The sequence below is a fragment of the Castanea sativa genome, chromosome 6, assembly GCF_040712315.1.
Source record: "Castanea sativa cultivar Marrone di Chiusa Pesio chromosome 6, ASM4071231v1".
NCBI classification, from domain to species: Eukaryota; Viridiplantae; Streptophyta; class Magnoliopsida; order Fagales; family Fagaceae; genus Castanea; species Castanea sativa.
In genome coordinates, this window is record NC_134018.1 from 11,293,846 (window position 1) to 11,314,362 (window position 20,517).

The window sequence follows — 20,517 nt, forward strand, 5'->3', positions numbered from 1 at the left end:
TAGTTACAAAATTAGTTGTAATATTTGGCTACAACCTTACTCAATATCTTTTTATTGGATGTGAATTTTGACAAATTCACCATTAAATTATATCTTCTTCTTACGCCCTCGATGCTTGCAAAATTTCTAGAAATTAAAAATTAATAGCTATGTTATTAATGAATTGTTTAAATTGAAACTTTTGCCGTTTAAAATTATACATAAAATATAAAGTTATAGATCATATAGTAAATAATATCTGATTGACACAAAATTTGACATGTGTGTTAAGAACAAAAAAAACATGCTATTTAACAATTAGATTTTCAAAATATGTAATAATATATATTTTATTGAGTAAGATTGTAATTTTAAGTTATAATAAATTTTGTAACTAAACTTTTTCCTTATTTAGTGCTCTAATAAGATGCTTGACTACTCTTATCTCCATAATATATCTCATAATCACGAACCCAATCCTCAATCTTATCACCAAATACAACTGCAAAAATTTCTATAAGTGCTTCAAATAAATTGGCTAGTTTTTCAAGGAAGGTTTCGCAAATCATGTGAGGTTGAAATTATGGAGCAACGGTGCTATCTATGTGTAGAACCAATACTTTGTTTACCAAAAAAAAAAAGAACCAATACTTTGTACATAATATATCTAAACCTTATGGGTTTACTTGGATGGCCGAGGAGTGCTAGGCTAGGCCATGTCCATAATAACCAGACACTGAACTGAACCGATTATTCAACCTTTCCATTAGTTTCTTTAAACCCAAGAGTGTGAAGGCAGGCCACAACAAACTAATCTTAGGCCCAACTACATTTAACTAAAGTCCATAACCAAAAATCTCACAGCAAACCCACCAAAATAAAATGCTCACCAACATTTTTAATAAAATTTGGACAAAGTTACCCACTAAAATGACCAACTTCAAATTCAATGAATTAAAATATTTTTGGGCAAAGTTCTCTCTATGCATATATGCGTGTGTGAGAGAGAGACTCAGTCTTCATATATAGTACTTTCTTAAAAGCCATTGAACTACAGTTATTTTATTCAAAAAAAATTTTATCAATTGAATTAATTAGAATCTACATAAAATAACGTTTTTAAAATTGCATCATATAAAGTATATATTTATAATTAAACATATAATAGCAATAACAATTTTCACAACAACAATTTCTTAGATAATTTGATCCATAAATTATTGATAATTGAGTTTTATTTTAGTGTGTACCCTCTAAATTAATTTGACATTGTAAATTGGATAAACTCTAACATTCCTTGTATATGCTTAATTATGGATCAGAATATTCCTCGGCCACTACTATTATTGCTTGCTATGAAAACTCATCCTCTAGAAATTTCACAAGAACTTTCACAAATTGACCAAACTTTGCTTTTGGATTATTAGCAACCATCCCATAAAACGACAATCAATCAAACGGCTCAAATAGTGCCAAGTATGCAATCTAAGACAAATGTTACTGGACCACAAGCTTGCAATTTGCATTGGCAAAAGGAACCAACCAAGCTTTTGGGTGCCTTACTGTTGTTGTCAAAGATGTCCAAGAAAACCTTCAACAATTGTGTGACTCTGACACAGAGTGACCAGCAGCCACTAGAGACTTACATAACACCACGAATCCTCTATACCCACCACATCATTAGATCTCTGCCTCCCTTCTCTACAAGACCACCAGCACTGTTCACAGCCACTATTTTATGTTTATATGTCACATATATTGTCCATCCTCCATTAGACCTAAAAATTGGTTCTATTGAACACTTTTCCAATGTCAATCTTAGCTCAACATAAATACCCTCTGAGTTCCAAACATCATGTCTACACGTGCCTCTCTCCGTGCCTCCGCACACGTGTGCATTGCTCGGCCACTACCACTACCACCACCACCACCACCAAGCCTAGGCCGAACCTTGATCAATTAGTCATTGAACCACAGCTGAACCCGTCACAAACCTTGGTCACATCACCTCCTAGCCGCCCCATTCTTAATGACCCAAGTTTGAGATCAACATGGGCTCATCGTGCATGGGTAGCAAGTGGGTGCTCCACAGTCATGATCTCTCTAGCAAAGTCAATAATGGGTGCAGCAGAATCACACCTGTGGCTTGAGCCCATTTTAGCAAGCTTGGTTGGCTACATTTTAGCTGACCTTGGGTCCGGAGTGTACCATTGGGGTATTGACAATTATGGAAGTGCCTCAACTCCAATTTTTGGTGCCCAAATAGATGCATTTCAAGGTCACCATAAGTGGCCATGGACAATCACTCGGAGACAGTTTGCAAACAATCTACACGCCCTTGCTCGTGCCGTGATATTCACAGTGCTACCAATGGACCTTGCTAGTAATGATCCAATATTTCTTGCTTTTGTTGGTGTGTGCTCGGGTTGCATTATGTTTAGCCAGCAATTTCATGCTTGGGCTCACACAACTAAGAGTCGGCTTCCAGCACTGGTGATTGCATTGCAAGATATGGGATTGCTTGTGTCACGTTCACAACATGCTGATCATCACAGGTCACCTTATAATAATAATTATTGCATAGTGAGTGGTGTTTGGAATGAATTTTTGGATAAACAACAGGTTTTTGAAGCATTGGAGATGATATTGTTCTTTAAGCTAGGGGTGAGACCCAGGTCTTGGAGTGAGCCCAGTTCTGACTGGACCGAAGAGATTGAGACCTCTTCTCAAATTACAGCCCACTGATTTTTCAACTTTTTACATGTTTTTTCTTAAAGAATTCATGCCTTGTCGATGGATGCATATGTTCTTCCAAATTTGCAGTGGAAGATAAGTGGTTTGTGGATAGATTTATTTGCAAATTTTACAAGGTATATATAATTTAGTCTATAATTTATTATTGAAATTTCTTTGATTAGTTGGTAGTTGATCTTGGACTTTCGCAATTTTTTCCGCACGCTTTACCGTTATGCTATCGGTTGTTCCTTAATGGCTCAGAGGATACTTTATTATCCATAAAAATTAAAAATAAAAAAAAGGATACTTTATTATAACTCTGTTTAGAATTATCATAGCAATTCATTAAGAAAATATCTATAACCAATTAATTTTTTTTAAAGGGATAAATTGCAATTTTTCATCCTCAAAATAGATTGTGTTCAATTTTAGAAGCTTAATTTTTTAATTTTACCCTTTAATTTTTAAAATTTTAAAGGAACAGTTTAGTCCCTTAATCCCATTGTCTATTTTTTTCCCCAATTTGTTGCTAATATTGGCTAATAGTCTTTTAACTTTTAAGTTGACTGCTAGAAGAGAACCTTGGTTTCCTATTCCTCCGATCATTTCGAGCTTGAGAGCTCATATTCTGTGATTTCAAACGCACAAAGCTTGTACGTATCAACGGAATCCAAACACAAAAATCAGATCTGATATAGAGAACAATTTGATTTTGAATTCGTGATTCTAGGGATTTTGAAATACCAGTTGAGGTTTACATGACACTGACTATTTTTTTTAATGTTTTTTATTAATATTTAGTTTAGGCCATTTGACAGTCCATGTGGCATTCTAGGTGGCAAAATAACGACTCTTTGTTTTAGTTGTTAGTCATATCAGTATTTTCTATCCATTATTTAATGGCAAAGACTATTTTTGCTCAATATTAAAAGGTTGAGGACTGAATTGATACATTTGAAATGTTAAGAGATTAAATTGACATATAGTATAAAGGTTAGGGACCCATTTGTAATTTACCCTAAATAAACATTCAGCCTATTGTACATGCTTGCTTGTTAAAATAAAAGTAAAGTTTTTTTTTTTTTTTTTTTCTTCAGTAAGAGCATTAGTATTGGTTGAAGCAAATTGCTAAAATGCTAAATTTATCAACCACATATAACAAAAGTGGGTTGCATCAGTGGAGGAAAAGCCAAAACTTTTTGCTGTTGAGCTAAAATGCACAACCATATGCATCTTTGCGTGTGCACTGTAACTTAGATGTTAAACAAAAAAAAAAAAAAACAATATTTTTTAGGTTGTTTATATTATTTTATCTTGTTGAATGCTAAAATAAAACTACTGATGTTGGGTGTTTTATAAAATAAGATGGTAAAATAGATAAAGTAGCTTTTTATAGTATCAAATTGTTAAATTTTTGCCACCACCGATGCTAATGCTCTTTGTAGCCAAAATTGTGTAGAGGGTGATATGAATGTTTTAATGCAACGTTTATTTAGCTAACATTGGCGATGGTAAATTGCTTTTTGTAATCCCTTAAAACATTAGGTTGGTCTGATATTTGTCCCCTAAATATTTTATCAATTTGATTTTAGTCCCTTAAATGTAGAGTCGATTCAATTTTGGTCCCTTAAACATGGGATGCGTCAACTTTTTTCATAAGTGAAATCATTTGGAAAAACAGACAAAATAACTAAATTTTGAGATAACAAAATAAAACTTAATTAAAATTAAAGGACCACAATTGAATTGACTTATTACTTAAGGGGAAAATAATTAATTTACTCATGGAGCTTATTTTGATTTAGGATTTTTAAAGTGGTATATTTCCATTAACTTAACTAGTAAATTCTCTGTCATCGAATAAGATATTTCAGTTTAAATCTCGCCTACATCAAAAGGAAACCAATTGTTGCCTGGGTCTAATAGTCAAAAGCTATAATTATGGAACATATTTCACAAATTTCAGATTGGAAAGAATTTATTTCCAAACGAGTTTGGAAAAAGATAGGACTTGGTTGTATTTTTTATTTTGATAACTCAAAGTTACATGCAAAAATGAGGGATTTGAATCTTAGATGTCTTTAAAGGAAATACCAAGAGGTGCCAACCATAACATATGGGTTTTTTTTTTTTTTTTTGAGAAACAAACACACACAAGAGAGAGGAAAATGGTTAATTCTAAATTTCTAACATAAAGGCACACTAAAAGTCCTTGTTGCGATTAAAATAATGCAAACCCATGTGCAAATTTTTTACAAGTAATAATATCTCAGTGAGTCCGAGGTTGATCCATAGGGAATGATTGACAATAATGTAAAAACCTCTATTATTAAGTATTAAATAAAAATAGTTGTTTGTTTGTTTTTCCACCCAAAGATGGGGCAAGATAATATTAAAACTACAATTGGAAATAACAAAATAAATCTAAGAGAAATTAATGGAGAAAAAACACTAGGGATTCAAGGATCCACCTAATATCTTATCACATGAACTTGGATTATTTTTAACTCAATTAGGGTAGAGAGCCAACTAGCCTAATTGGAAGATAAAACAATAAAGTATTCAAACAAAGTATAAAGTAGATTATATATGTGTGATTGAGCAAATCATTCAATTGACATGTTACAGTGAAGATTAAGCATTCAATATATTCTCAAATCATAACGAATCAAGGAGTTCATGCATTCGATATAAATAAAATTCATATTAAATCTTAAAAACTTATCAACATGCAATTATTCCAAATAGTAAATCAATCTCAAAATTCAATCATCAATCCATAGAAAGCATGTAGATAATCCCAAGAACACATGATAAAAATATTAGGTTTCACCTCTAACCCTAGCTAGAGATTTAGCCACACATAGTTATGCAAAAGAAATCCATCAAAACAATGCTAAACGTCTATATAAAAAAAATAATAAAAAAACAAAAGATGAAAAAAATTATTAGGTCTTTCCTCTACTATAACCTTAGCCTCCTCTAAAATAAAAAAAGAAAATCCCTCAAATTTAGGATGGGAATTCCTTGATTTTCGGAATTTTATCCACTATCAGCTTTCAGGCCACTTTTGACTTTCAAAATGATTTTTCTAGAATTTGTGGTAAACTGCAAAGTTGTAGACCTTCAAGTGTTCTTTCTATGGTTGTAATAATCAGGTCAATCGGATATTTGTACAAGAAGTTATGACAAAAATACTAAAACAAGATGTTCCCATATCAAGATTTTCCAATTTTGGCTTAAACGAATTTCTTTTTCCCTTTTTTATTCTCACACGTTTTTTACTTATTTAATGCTTTAAAAACCATGATCCAATTGATCTTGACTCTTGGATTCTCTTGACAGCCTGTATGATTAGCTTAATGGTTTTAATCTCCTACAAAAGAAAAATACACGTAATGAGTGTAATTTTTAGAAATCTTTCAAACTCACATATTTACGTGTAATTAAACATGAAATTGATGTGATATTGCCTACCAAGACTAAGATAATAGTGTAATTTTAAGCAATCAACACATCTCCCAACTAGGATTTTGTTTGTCCTCAAATTCAACAAAAGTATTGCAACACATCCAAGTCCCCCCATTTTCTTTTTCTTTTACTTTTCGAGGGGAATTATTCAACCATTAAAATCATAAGAAATAGCAACAAGAGTTTTGGAGAAACATTGGAAATACTCAAATCTAGAATTTTAAAGCACAAAAGATTGAGAGTAATTCTAACCTCATTATAATTTCCAAGAAAACAATTCAAGATCAATGTATTAAGCCTCATTATAATTTCCAAGACAATAATTCCAGTCTTTAGAATTTGTCTTTTTCCTGTTGTTCCCTGCTGGACCGTTTGTTGTCTGTTGGCAGGTTGTCTCTCCCCAGCTCTTCGGGTTTTTTTTTTTTTTTTTTTTTGGTATACGGGTTTCTGTTTTAGTTTCTTTATTTATAAAATTTCTATCTTTTCCATAATAAAAAAATATTAAAAAAAAAAAAACAAAGACAAAACAAAGTCGGCTAGGCAATAATTATTGTGGTGCGCGCCCACTGTCACGGCAAGATCGGGTTAACGAAAAGCAAGCCACCTACCCAAGATATGTGCCACTGTCACGTAAGCCACTAAAGAACTTTCATTACGCCACGCATCCAATCAATCCACCACATTATAATTCCTCTCCCTCTCTTCAGTCTTCTCCACAGAACCACTAGCCCGTTCCACAGCAACAATGATCACTTCACCTCCTAACCGTCACATTCTCAATGACCCAAGTTTGAGATCAACGTGGGCACATCGTGCATGGTTAGCATGTGGGTGCACCACGGTGCTAATCTCTCTAGCAAAGGCAATAATGGGTGCAGCCAAATCATACATATGGCTTGGCCCCATTTTAGCAGGTTTGGTTGGTTACATATTAGCTGACCTTATGTCCGGAGTGTACCATTGGGTTATTGACAATTATGGTAGTGCCTCAACTCCAATCTTTGGAGACCAAATAGATGCATTTCAAGGTCACCATGAGCAGCCATGGGCAATCACTCGGAGAGAATTTGCAAGCAACTTACACGCCCTTGCTCGTGCCGTGACATTCACAGTGCTACCAATGGATCTTGTTGTCAATGATCCAATATTTCATGCCTTTGTTGCTGTGTGGTCGGGTTGCCTTTTGTTTAGCCAGCAATTTCATGCTTGGGCTCACACAACTAAGAGCCGGCTTCCACCATTGGTAATTGCATTGCAAGATATGGGATTGCTTGTGTCACGTTCACAACATGCTGGCCATCATATACCACCTTATAACAATAATTATTGCATAGTGAGTGGGGTTTGGAATGAATTTTTGGATAAGCGGCAGATTTTTAAGGCATTGGAGATGATATTGTTCTATAAGTTAGGGGTGAGACCTAGGTCTTGGAGTGAGCCTAGTTCTAGCTGGACTGAAGCGAGTGAGACTTAGGGGCGGCTGTTGTGGCTCAAGCCCTTATGTCATTTAGATAACTACCTTAGGCCCCTAAATAAAAGAGGCCCTATACAATAGTATACTATATTTATTTGTCTTATAGTACAACCAAAAAATAATTTAAAAAATTAAGATCTTAACTATTGGCCAATAACATGTATTTTTTTATTTTATTATGTAGAAATTTTAATGAATAAAAGTTATTTTTTTTTTTAAAAAAAATTCTCCTATTTTATAAATACTGAAGATGATGAAAAACATGAGACGGATCTTTCCTCCGTCCTAGGAGGACGGAGTGGAAGTAGACGGATTAATACCGTGGGAATGCATATAGGACGGTGCCGATCATTGAGTACCTGTCCGATAATTGATTGATTATAAATCCTTAGTTGTTTGTCACACGATGTGTTTGACTTGGCTTTGCTTTATCTCCACGCAAGCATGTACACTTGGAGTTCTTGCGTTATACGTTTGACCATAATAAGAAGACTCCTATATGGAAAAGAGCTCAAGAAGGAAGTAGAATCCTAAAAGGAAAGGAAATTCTACTCCAATATAAATACCCTAGAAACTCTAGCATCAAGGTACGCATAATTATCTCGACTCTGGCACTCTAGAGTTGTAAAAAAAAAAAACTAACTTGACCTTCGGAGGGTTTTTGGCCGGCACCACACCGGTACTCTCTTTTAGGTCCTCTATTTTCTTCTTGCAGGCGTTGCTTTGGTTTGAGGAGTGCTTGCAGCTTACTGGTGATTTATTCGGCATCATCAGTTGGTGCCGTCTGTGGGAAATTTTGATTATTTCAGCCTTGCTCTATTCCTAAGACAAAAAGTTGCATGGTACTCACTCGATCGATGGCAACAAACAAAAATCAAGACGACGAACCGCACGCCACAACTCTAGAGAGGCAGGTCCAGACGCTTACAATGGCGGTTGAGCGCCTCACTAAGCAGAATCATGATTTGGAAGAACAGTTGTGACAAAGGACTGCACACCCAAGTGCACCAGAGGAAGACCAAGAGGGTGCTAGTCCGGAAGGAAGGAACGCGGAAGGACCTGAGGGCAGCAACGCTCCAACTAGACCGGAGCGGCAAGAGACCAACCGACCATCCGTCTCGGACACCTTGCCGACTCACATCGCTGCTGAGATGCAAGAGATGAGGGAACGTATGGATGTGATGATGAACGCCCTTAGAGGACGAGTATCCAGCGACCTGGACGACCTAGTCCATAGGACAGATTCGCCTTTCACAGCGCTCGTGAATTCATGCCCTCTTCCTCCAAAGTTTCGCATGCCTCACGTGGAAAATTATGACGGATCTAAGGACCCATTGGATCACTTAGAATCCTTCAGAACCTTAATGCATCTTCAGGGCGTACCGGATGAAATCATGTGCAGGGCTTTTCTCACCACTTTGAAAAGGCCTACGAGGGATTGGTACAATAGACTGACGCCTAATTCCATCGGCACTTTTAAGGAATTAGGCGCACAGTTCGTATCACACTTTATCGGAAGTCACCGGCATAAGAGGTCAACTGCGTGTATATTGAGTATTAAGTAGCGAGAAGACGAGATATTAAGATCATACATAGCCCGCTTTAACAAGGAAGCCCTCTCGATAGACGAGGCGGATGACAAGATACTTGTGGCAGCATTCACAAACGGGCTACGAAAGAGTAAGTTCTTGTTCTCTCTATGCAAGAATGACCCAAAGACTATGTCCGACGTGTTTTACAAGGCGACGAAGTATATGAACGCAGAGGATGCCTTGCTAGCCCAAGAGGACAATAAGCCCAGAAAAAGGGAAAGACAGGAAGATGCGCAACCAGACAAAGGACGAAAAATGGCAAGAACCAGAGAGCGACGAGAAGACTGGCGACCCAAACCGCCTTCGAGAAGATTTACGAGCTTCACCCCCCTCACAGCCCCAATTGACCAAGTGTTAATGCAGATCAAAGATGAAGGAACCTTGACATTCCCGGGCAAGTTGAAGGGAGATCCAAACAAGAGGCCAAGAGATAGATACTACCATTTTCATCGCGATCATGGCCACGATACGACGGACTGTTATGACTTGAAGCAACAGATTGAGGCCCTCATCAGGCAAGGAAGATTGCAGAGGTTCGTGAGGAAGGAGAGAATGGATCAACCCCAAGAACAGAATCCCAGACGGGAAAATGAGTGTCCCAGGCCACCCGTAGGAGATATACAGATGATTGTAGGGGACAATACTTCTGCAGGGTCATCCAAAAAGGCCCGAAAAACATACTTGTGGACGGTTCAAAGCGTCCAGTCGACAGGTGCCTCACCAAAAGTGATACGACAAGATAACCCCAGCATCGAGTTCTCGGAAGAAGATGCACGACGCCTTCACCACCCACATGACGACGCGCTCGTGGTCAGCATACGGGCAGGGGACTACAACATGCATCGAATTTTGGTGGACAACGGAAGCTCAGCAGATATCCTCTATTACCCCGCATTCCAGCAGATGGGGATTGCTAAAGAACGGCTGGTCCCAACGAATGCACCCCTTGTTGGCTTTGGAGGAACAAGGGTCTATCCTTTAGGAGTCGTTCCGTTGTCTGTGACGGTTGGAGATTACCCACAGCAGATAACCAGGGATGTTTCTTTTCTCATGGTTGATTGCTCTTCAGCGTATAACGCCATCCTCGGATGGCCCACTCTCAATGCATGGAAGGCTGTAACCTCTACCTACCATCTAATGATCAAATTTCCTACCGAATATGGAGTTGGAGAACTGCGGGGAAATCAGGTGGCTGCACGGGAATGTTACGTCACCATGATGGAAATAGATGATCACCTACAAGCAATGAACATCGAGGAACAGAGAACAACGGCGGAACCGATGGAAGAGTTGGAAGAAGTTCAACTGGATGATTCTAGGCCTGACCGAACAACTAGAATCGGCACCCTCGCCGACCAAACAATCCGACAAGCGCTCGTATTATTCCTCCAAAAAAATCGAGATGTTTTTGCATGGAGTCACGAGGACATGCCAGGAATAGATCCAACAGTCATAGTTCACAGGTTGAACGTATCACCCTCTTTCTCTCCAGTCTGACAGAAAAAGCGAGTGTTTGCCCCAGAACGAGATCGAGCCATAGCGGAAGAGGTGCAGAAGCTACAAGAAGCGGACTTCATACGCGAGGTGTACTACCCTGATTGATTGGCGAATGTAGTAATGGTCAAAAAGTCCAACGGGAAGTGGAGGATGTGTGTCGACTTCACGGATCTGAATAGAGCCTGCCCCAAGGACAATTACCCACTCCCACGCATTGACACCCTTGTAAACTCCACCGCAAGACATGAACTTTTGAGCTTTATGGATGCTTTCTCCGGTTACAATCAAATCAAATTGGATAAGACTGATCAGGAAAAAACTTCGTTTGTAACAAGCCAGGGACTTTTTTGCTACAAAGTAATGCCTTTTGAGCTTAAGAACGCGGAAGCCACGTATCAGAGATTGATGAACAAAATGTTCGCGCACCAAATTGGTAGAAACGTGCAGGTTTACGTGGACGATATGCTGGTAAAGAGCGCAAAGGTGTCTGATCATCTGAGGGACCTCCAGGAGACTTTTAATACTCTTCGAACGTACAAAATGAAGCTGAATCCAAACAAATGCGCGTTCGGAGTCATCGCCGGGAAATTCTTGGGATTCATGGTGTCCTAGAGGAGCATTGAAGTCAACCCGGAGAAAGTAAAGGTGATTATGGAACTATCTCCTCCAAGAACGGTAAAGGAAGTGCAAAGCTTGATCGGGAAGATAGCAGCCTTAAACAGGTTCGTATCTAGAGTGACGGACAGATGTCTCCCCTTCTTCCGAACACTAAGGAGATCTTTCGAATGGATGGACGAATGCCAAAGGGCATTTGAAGAGTTGAAGGCATATCTCTCCGCTCTGCCATTGCTTAGCCCATCTACGCCGGGGGAGGAATTGTTCCTGTACCTTGTCGTCTCATCAACAGCGATCAATGCAGCTCTCATCAGAGAAGAAGAAAAGATACAAAAGCCCGTGTACTTTATAAGCTGGGCACTAAGAGGAGCAGAAGATAGATACCCGCGGATGGAAAAACTTTCATTCGCACTTGTGACTGCAGCTCGAAAGCTCAAGCCCTATTTTCAAGCACATACCATAAATGTCCTGACGGATCAGCCCTTACGGAAGGCAATGAGGAATCCCAAAACTGCTGGACAGATGGCTCTATGGGCAATCGAGCTAAGTGAGTACGATATCCAATACCAACCACGAACGGCTGTGAAAGGACAGATACTAGCAGACTTCATTGCGGAATTCACTACCGCTGAGGAGCAGGGGGCAGAAGAAACGCCCACATGGATAATTCACACAGACGGATCTTCCAATAAGCACGCTGGGGTGTCGGGGTCGTACTCCACACCCCGGAAGGAGACAAGATTGAATGCATGATCCATCTGGACTTCACCACTACTAACAACGAAGTGGAGTACGAGGCCCTGGTTGCGGGACTGGAGCTTGCGATAGCAGCAGGGGCTAGGAAGGCGGTTGTCTACTCCGATTCTCAAATCGTAGCCAGACAAGTTAATGGGAGCTATGATTGTAAGAATGAGAAGGTACCTCGGGGAAGTGAAGAGTCAAACGAATGACCTCCAATTTACTATAGTTCAAATCCTAAGAGAGGAGAACCAAGAAGCGGATCGACTCGCAAAGGCTACTTCGGCCGAACCTATGATCACCCCAAAACAGGTATTGTCCTTCGTCCAACTTTCATCACTATTAGATGACATTAGAATGCAGGAGGTAAGCACTGAGAACGGTTGGACGGTTCCAATTATGGCGTACCTCAAAGACGGCAAGCTGCCAGATAACAAAGAAGACGCAAGGAAGTTGAAGGTTAAAGCTGCCCGATTTTTCCTGATTAAAAACGTCCTGTACAAAAGAGGATTCTCCCGACCATATCTAAGATGCCTCGGCCGTGAAGAAGCAGACTACGTGATGAGGGAGATCCATGAAGGAATTTGTGGGAACCATTCAGGATCAAGGTCTCTAGTGCATAAGCTACTCCGAACAGGATACAACTGGCCAACAATGCAAAGGGATGCTTATACGTACATTAGAGCTTGCGACAAGTGTCAATGATTTGGCAATCTCATTAGGCAGCCAACGGAAGAACTCACCCCTATGACGGCTCCATGGCCGTTCGCACAATGGGGGTTGGACATCAAAGGTCCATTCCCTACAACGGTAAGGCAGCTGAAATTCTTGGTGGTTGGTATTGACTACTTCACCAAATGGGTGGAAGCAGAAGCTCTGGCTACTATCACGGAGAAAAACATTCGTAGCTTTGTGTGGAGAAGTATTATTTGCAGATATGGAATTCCAAGGGTGCTCGTTTTAGACAACGGGAAGCAATTCGACAACGACGCGTTCAGGGACTTTTGTTCTCAGTTGGGAATCAAAAATCACTACTCGTCGCCCGCCCACCCACGGGCCAACGGACAAGTTGAAGTCACGAACTGGTCCTTGTTGAAGATTATCAAGACCCGGCTCGAGGGGGCAAAGGGCATCTGGCCGGACGAACTACCAAGTGTTTTATGGGCATACAGGACAACGGCGAGAACACCAACAGGAGAGACACCATTTCGATTGGCGTATGGTACTGAGGCTCTCATACCGGCAGAGGTGGGATTAGCGAGCTATCGTGTGGAAAGCTACGAGGAGAGCAAGAATAACGAAGCATTACGTTTAGAACTTGACCTTGTAGACGAGGTCAGGGCAGCAGCTGCACAAAGACTGGCGCGATACCAAGACAGGATGGCAAAACATTACAACTCCAAGGTCAGGCACAGGGACTTCCAGGTGGGAGATCTGGTATTGCGAAAAGTACTCGGCGCTACAAAGGATGCCTCCCAAGGAAAACTGGGTCCTAACTAGGAAGGGCCGTACAGAATTATTTTATGGCATAGGAAAGGAACGTACTACTTGGAGACGTTAGACAGAAGGAAACTGAGCCATCCGTGGAACACAGAGCACCTGAAGAAGTACAACCAGTAGTGCAGCGGGCATAAGACAACATCTACCTCTTTGTTTCTAGTTCATTTTTAAACAGTTGTAGTTTTTACTTATTAGAACCTAAGTTTTCTTTTCCATGAACAATATGGTCTACTGATCTGACATAATGAGAAGGATTTTTATTTAGCACATATGAAATGTATGGTGCTCAAAATTTACAAAGTCCACAAAGTGGACGGATCATCCAAAGGATGAAGACCTACGAAGTCCACAAAGTGGACAGATCATCCCAAAGGATGAAGACCTACTAAGTCCACAAAGTGGATGGACGATCCCAAATAATGGAGACCTACGAAGTCCACGAAGTGGACGGGTCGTCCAAAATGCACAAAAATCTAGTCCACATAGTGGACGGACATCTACTGAATCCACACAGTGGACGGATTATCCAAAATGGATAAAAATCCACATAGTGGACGGATACCTACTAAGTCCATACAGTGGACGGATTATCCAAAATAGATAAAAATCTAGTCCACATAGTGGATGGACACCTACTAAGTCCACACAGTGGACGGGATTATCCAAAATGGATAAAAATCTACCAAGTCCACATAGTGGACGGACCCCTAATATGTCCATATAGTGTGGACGGGTTATCAAAATGAATAAACATCTACCAAGTCCATATAGTGGACAGATCATCCAAATGGATAAAAATTTGGTCCACATAGTGGACGGATCCCTATTTTGTCAGCATAAGGGACGGATATCTATCAAAGAACACATTGTGAACGGGTCACCCAAATGGATAAAAATTGTCCAAAACAGTGAACGAATCAACCTACAAAGATTTTTATCATATTACTTCACATAGGGTACGGTCCATAAAGTGGACGGAATGACCTCTGAAGTGTGAAACGTACCAATTGTGGGACGGATTGACATTATAAATGAAAAATGTCTTCATTTCATTCAACTCACAATTAGACGGACCCCTGTGACATGATTAGACTTGCATGCAACAATAAATTAAAAATACTCGACGGATAAGAAGCAAGCAAATACACTAATAAGATTCGATATGAAATGTGCACAATTACAAAACGATGGTTCGACAAAATAAATTACAACGGTTAAGATTTTGACCACGATTTTAAAATAAAAAATAAAAAAAAACTGCTACTGATGCTTTGGGGAAGTGTTTTCAATCTTTTGACCGTCGTTTGGTTGACTTGGAGGGAGAGTTTGACCTCCATCAGCTGGAGCAGTGACGGCAAACACATCGTCTGTGCTCTCTGAACGGACAGATTGCGCAAGTGTTTGCCCTTGAGCGTCGATGGAGACATGGGACACATCCAGATCGGGATACGAAGACTTCACTTGACGGATGGCGTCGTCGAATCCGTCAGCAAAGGAGCTCCCAAGCTCTGCCAAAAGAAGGTCGGAGTCACGATACTCCTGGACCGTAACTTCTTTTGCATCGTGGAGTTGAGTCTTAGTGTCCGTCAGCTCTTTCTCCTTGTCTTTCAAAATATGACGTAACTGCTCATTCTCCTTCTCCAGCTCACTTCTAACCTGCTCCGAGCACTTAAGCTTCCTATCCATGTTGATTTTCCAAGTTTTTAGGTCGTGAAGCTCGTCCTCCATCGTCTTGTTCGTCTTCCTAAGACAGTCCATAGCTGTCTCGTGATTGAGACAACGGCCCATCAGCCTTTTCATCATAAGCATGGCCTGAAAGCAAAAATACAACACTACGTAAACGACGGATGAAAAGGAAGGTTGCAAAAGCTAGATGACAGGTTCAAAAGTACATGTGCAATATTAAAGAGGCCTGTCTCTCCCATCGCCTCCGTCGCGTGGTTACCAATGTCCTCATAATCGTCAGCCGTCAGGATGGACGAGAGTTTTTCCAGGGCATAACTTGAGTCTTCTCGAAAGAGAACGGGTGGTTTTATCCCCGGTGGGAATTGGACCCTTCATCAAGCCCTTACCCTTGCCATGCCTGACGGGTGTATTCTTGGCTTCCAATGCTACGATGGGTTCTGGGGTGGTCTTCTGCTTCTTAGGCAGACGGTCCACCTTCTCTAGTTGATTCCGTTTTGACGAAAGAGATGGAACCGTCCCCTTAGCTTGACCAACCTCTTGTTTCTTCTTCGCCGCTTGTTGTTTGATGAAGGCTCTTCTCTTGGCAGCTTCCATCTCTGTAAATCAAAGACGAATGTGAAGAAAGGCAAGAGTAAAAAATAATAACGATAAAAGAAGACGGAGATATTTACAACGGACTTACATTTGCGAACTCTGCTATCGTAACAACGGGCGGCAGATGAAGGTTCAGGACCGTCACAATACCAATGTAGAGTATCAAGAGTGACAAGTTGTGCCCACGTCCTCTCTTGAAGCTTCGTCTTGTTGAAAATTCTCTCCAGGAACTCCACTGCTCTAAGGTAACTTGCGGACGATCCCGAGCTGCAAAAAAGACGATTAGACTATGAAAAAATAAAATAACTTTCAAAGTTCAATTAGACGGAAACTAAAGCAATAGCATACCCGACGGAGGCATTATGCCCATGTAGTGTCAACGGGCATATACGTGTCATCCCTTGGACGACACATCCATTCGTCCCCTTCCAAAAAGAAATACCCACTCTTCCAGTCCCTATTGGAGTCCGGTGTATCACTGACGAGCCTCAACAATGGGCTCCTAGGTACGAAACTGTACATTCCTTTTGACTTGACGATCTCCGTCGGACGGTAACAGTGGAAGAATTCTTCCACCGTCAACCTTCGAGCACTGTCAGACATGGCCCCATATAAAACTTCTACGCCTATGAATACTCTCCAGGCGTTTGGTGAGATCTGAGTAACGGATAGGCCAAGGTATTGAAGCATCCGACGGTGGAGAGAACTCAAAGGGAATCTAAGCCCTGCCTTTAGGGCTTGCTCATAGATCCCAACACCGTCGACCCCCCTATAGTAACATTTCCCGGACTTGTGGGGGAGATGTAAACGGATGTTATCGGGTATTTGATACTTGGACCTAAGTGTTTTGAGGTGGGATTCAGTGATTGAGGAATTAAAATCATTCACTATCCAGAGGAGTAGCATGACGAACTCTCTAAGACCGTCCGGACCAATCACAGATTGAACAGGGGGATCCACACCATCTAAGCTACTACTTGACGACTCTGAACTCTCCGTCTCCAAACCTTCATCATCTGGGGACGAAGAGGTACTGGACGGATTCCTTTCTTCACTTGAAGTGTCAGGATCTCTTGGACCCGACAGGAATCTCTCATCATAGCCCGCCCCGTCGCGGACAAACAATTGATTACTTGACGCACTAGACATTACCTACATTTGTGACGGTATAACCTAAGACACTAACGGATCTAAAGAAAGTGCATATATACAAAATAATAAAATAAAGAGAAAAACAGAAGAAGGGTTTAAAGTACATACCGGATCGAGATCGAGCAAATACGAAATGACGGATAGACTAGTGGGACGACAAGAATACACAATAGCAATGACGGTGGTGCTCTGATTGCAAATTTTTTTATAGGAAGAGAAGAATGAAGGAAGAGAAGGCAGACTTTTATAGAACAAAAGGCACAGAATACGAAGGGTCGCCTTGTTTCAGGGGAACAGCTAATCAATAAGGGCCACGTGTCCTTCGTAAGCCAGATCCGTCCTATCTCAATAAATTGACATATGCGTCACTCCATGAATCCGTCTAGTGTCGAAAGACGGATCCAAGGAGTGAAGGGGGCAACTAAAGAGGATGAAAAACATGAGACGGATCTTTCCTCCGTCCTAGGAGGATGGAGTGGAAGTAGACGGATTAATACCGTGGGAATGCATATAGGATGGTACCGATCATTGAGTACCCGTCCGATAATTGATTGATTATAAATCCTTAGTTGTTTGTCACACGATGTGTTTGACTTGGCTTTGCTTTATCTCCACGCAAGCATGTACACCTGGAGTTCTTGCATTACACGTTTGACCATAATAAGAAAACTCCTATATGGAAAAGAGCTTAAGAAGGAAGTAGAATCCTAAAAGGAAAGGAAATTCTACTCCAATATAAATACTCCAGAAACCCTAGCATCAAGGTACGCATAATTATCTCGACTCTAGCACTCTAGGGTTGTAAAAAAAAAAAAAAAACTAACTTGACCTTCGGAGGGTTTTTGGCGGGCACCAATCCGGTGCTCTCTTTTTAGGTCCTCTATTTTCTTCTTGCAGGCGTTGCTTTGGTTTGAGGAGTGCTTGCAACTTACTGGTAATTTATTCAGCATCATCAAATACTATGTAGTCTGTTAATATATTTTTATTTTGTTTGAAGTAATTTATTAAGAGAGTAAAGATTTTCATTCTCCCAAACGCATAAAAGGTGAATAAACTCATCCTCTTTTTCTCTATCAAAATTTAAATCCGAATAAATTATTTTTCGAACAAATTCGTTACAAAAAATATTCAATGTTCAATACGACAATACCTAAAGTCTAATATTGCCAAGAGAGCTAATGACTACCTCAAATATTACATTTATTCGCTACCAATGGTTCAAAATTAATATTGAGAGTTGAAAATTTTAAAAGAAGTTTTACAAATAAACTTAAAAAAAAAAAAAGTACTCCAGTTACCCTATTAACTAATATAAATAGGCTACGAGATCAAGGATATGATTACCTGTAAGAGAATTTTTGGTTTATGCAGACTATGTTACTGAACCGTTTGCGGTAAGGACAATATATTCACCCAGTAGGGAGTTCAGTTTCACAAATGAATGCAAAAACATGTTGTACTCTGACTAACCCAACAATTGGCATTGTGGGGTGGATCAATAATATTTCAAAGTTAACACGCAAAAAAGTATTCTTCTAAGTTCTACGTTGTGAATAAAATCCAGCCAAAAAAAAAATTCAAGATACTGGTTTTTCTGTATTTGATTTCCATGGGCAGTGATCCAATAGGGCTCTTGAGATCTCTTCAATTTCCAGAGTCTCATTTTCCCAAAGGAGGCTTGTAACCAAGTGTTCGTAGGAAGTCGGAAATGAGGTCATGACCTCATAAGCATCAACTCCTTAATTATCTTCATTATTTAACTTTATATTGATTTGAAATAAGCCACTGACAATCAAGTTGAACATGTTCATGATATGCTAAGCCAAATCCACACTCTCTTTGCCATCTTAGGTCCACATAGTTTCCAATTATTACTTTGTTTATTTGCGAGGGACTTGATCATGTAATGGCCCTTCAATTTCAAATATAGAGGCAGAGCCAAAAGGGGCAATTGCCCAAACCTCCCCCAAAGAAATCTTATAATAATATAGGAGATAAGAACAATAAGTCCCCCCCCCCCCCCCCGGGCGCGGGGTCCTCCTTTACTGTACGTATGATACATTGATTCCACACAAAATAAATAAATATATAAGATTTTTTTTTTTTTAAGAGAATTGATAGTAGACTTTATTAAATAAAATTAAAGATACAATGGGGAAGAAAAAACATAAGCATTTGTTTAAAACGAATGCCTATTTCTCTTTGGCAAGACTTGTAAGTGTTTAAACAAACATGAATACAAGACTTGCTAATACTTGCTAATAAGAAGATAACATTATGATATATTATATAAAAGAAAATCAAATAAATAATAAAGAAAAATCATCATGAAATAGATGTTATAGATTTGAAATACTATGGTATCTATAAAAAAATAAAAAGAAAAAAAAAATATTGAAGGATTCATGACACTATTTTTGGATAAAGGATTGGAAGACTTATGTTTTTAATAACATTTGAAATTCAATTCTCTTATACTGTAACAATTTTTAAATTCAAATCAAACTTAAAATAACTATAAATAAAAACACAAACATGCACGACACTAAACCCTTACTGCCTTTTTTAGTAGAATTTGTAACCCTTTATGCTAAAATTTACTATCTCCCTCTTTTGTGTGCGTTTGTTTTACACGAAAAAAAAAAAATAAAAAAAAATAAATAAATAAAAAAAAAATACTAAACTTGTACTAATAATTTGTGACGCCACTTGTCTCTTCCTAAGGGCTTCGTTTACTATAATTGTGTCAGCGACAGCACACAATATAATTAATTGGGCTTAATAAGTAGTGGCTATAATATTGCCACGATTGATATCTTATAATACTAAGAATTAATTAACATTTGGACTGACAAAAATAGTAATACTTAAGCTTGTCTATTTGACATATAGCCGGATTGTTCTCACTGCCTTCATTTGTCAGCTTCTATTGTTTATTTGTTTTGTTGTACAAAACTTTCACAAATAGATGTTTCATCATTATAGGTCCTATCGAATTTAACTACATCTATTTGCCAATAAAAGCGTTTATCTCCAAAACATGCGCAACAAATAAGAATAAGATGTCATAGAGAATGCCAATGTGGTATCGGTCAAATACTCTCCAAATGTTAAGTTAGAGAACTTTCACCAATCTAGAATGTCAGAGCTGGGGTAAATTATGAATATCTTGATTTCTAAGGGTTTTGGGTTTTTATAGTAGTGTAAACTGACATTTGTTTCTTAGTGAAGAAGATATTTCCTTGTAGGAAAGATCGATCCTCATAAATACAAGTATTTTACAGAATCCTTTCCATATAGAGATTTTGTTGATTAGGGTTAATCATAGGGTACAAGTCATTTCCGTTTGAAGTTTCTTAGAGACCACTTTAAGCTATGTGGATGCCACGTGGCTTTGCCACCCGTCTACCTTGTATCCATCTACTTGAAATCCGTCCACCTTGGAGAGTCCATCCATCTTCTCTTTCTCTCTGTCTCGGCGCG

General features: G+C 39.3%; 2 protein-coding genes across 2 annotated transcripts; both read left to right on the plus strand.

The window, feature by feature from the left end:
- Positions 1-1,678: 1,678 nt before the first annotated feature.
- LOC142639060 (fatty acid desaturase 4, chloroplastic-like) lies at positions 1,679-2,908 on the plus strand. The gene has a single exon (XM_075813151.1). The coding sequence runs from the start codon at positions 1,789-1,791 to the stop codon at positions 2,722-2,724; it is 936 nt and encodes a 311-aa protein (XP_075669266.1). The 5' UTR covers positions 1,679-1,788; the 3' UTR covers positions 2,725-2,908.
- Positions 2,909-6,919: 4,011 nt separating this feature from the next.
- Positions 6,920-7,806, plus strand: LOC142637925 (fatty acid desaturase 4, chloroplastic-like). Its single transcript, XM_075811904.1, has one exon. The coding sequence runs from the start codon at positions 6,932-6,934 to the stop codon at positions 7,658-7,660; it is 729 nt and encodes a 242-aa protein (XP_075668019.1). The 5' UTR covers positions 6,920-6,931; the 3' UTR covers positions 7,661-7,806.
- Positions 7,807-20,517: the final 12,711 nt, after the last annotated feature.

Bases quoted from the DNA above. Each gene is read 5' to 3' on its own strand.
- LOC142639060 (XM_075813151.1), top strand. From the start codon at position 1,789: ATGTCAATCTTAGCTCAACATAAATACCCTCTGAGTTCCAAACATCAT.
- LOC142637925 (XM_075811904.1), top strand. From the start codon at position 6,932: ATGATCACTTCACCTCCTAACCGTCACATTCTCAATGACCCAAGTTTG.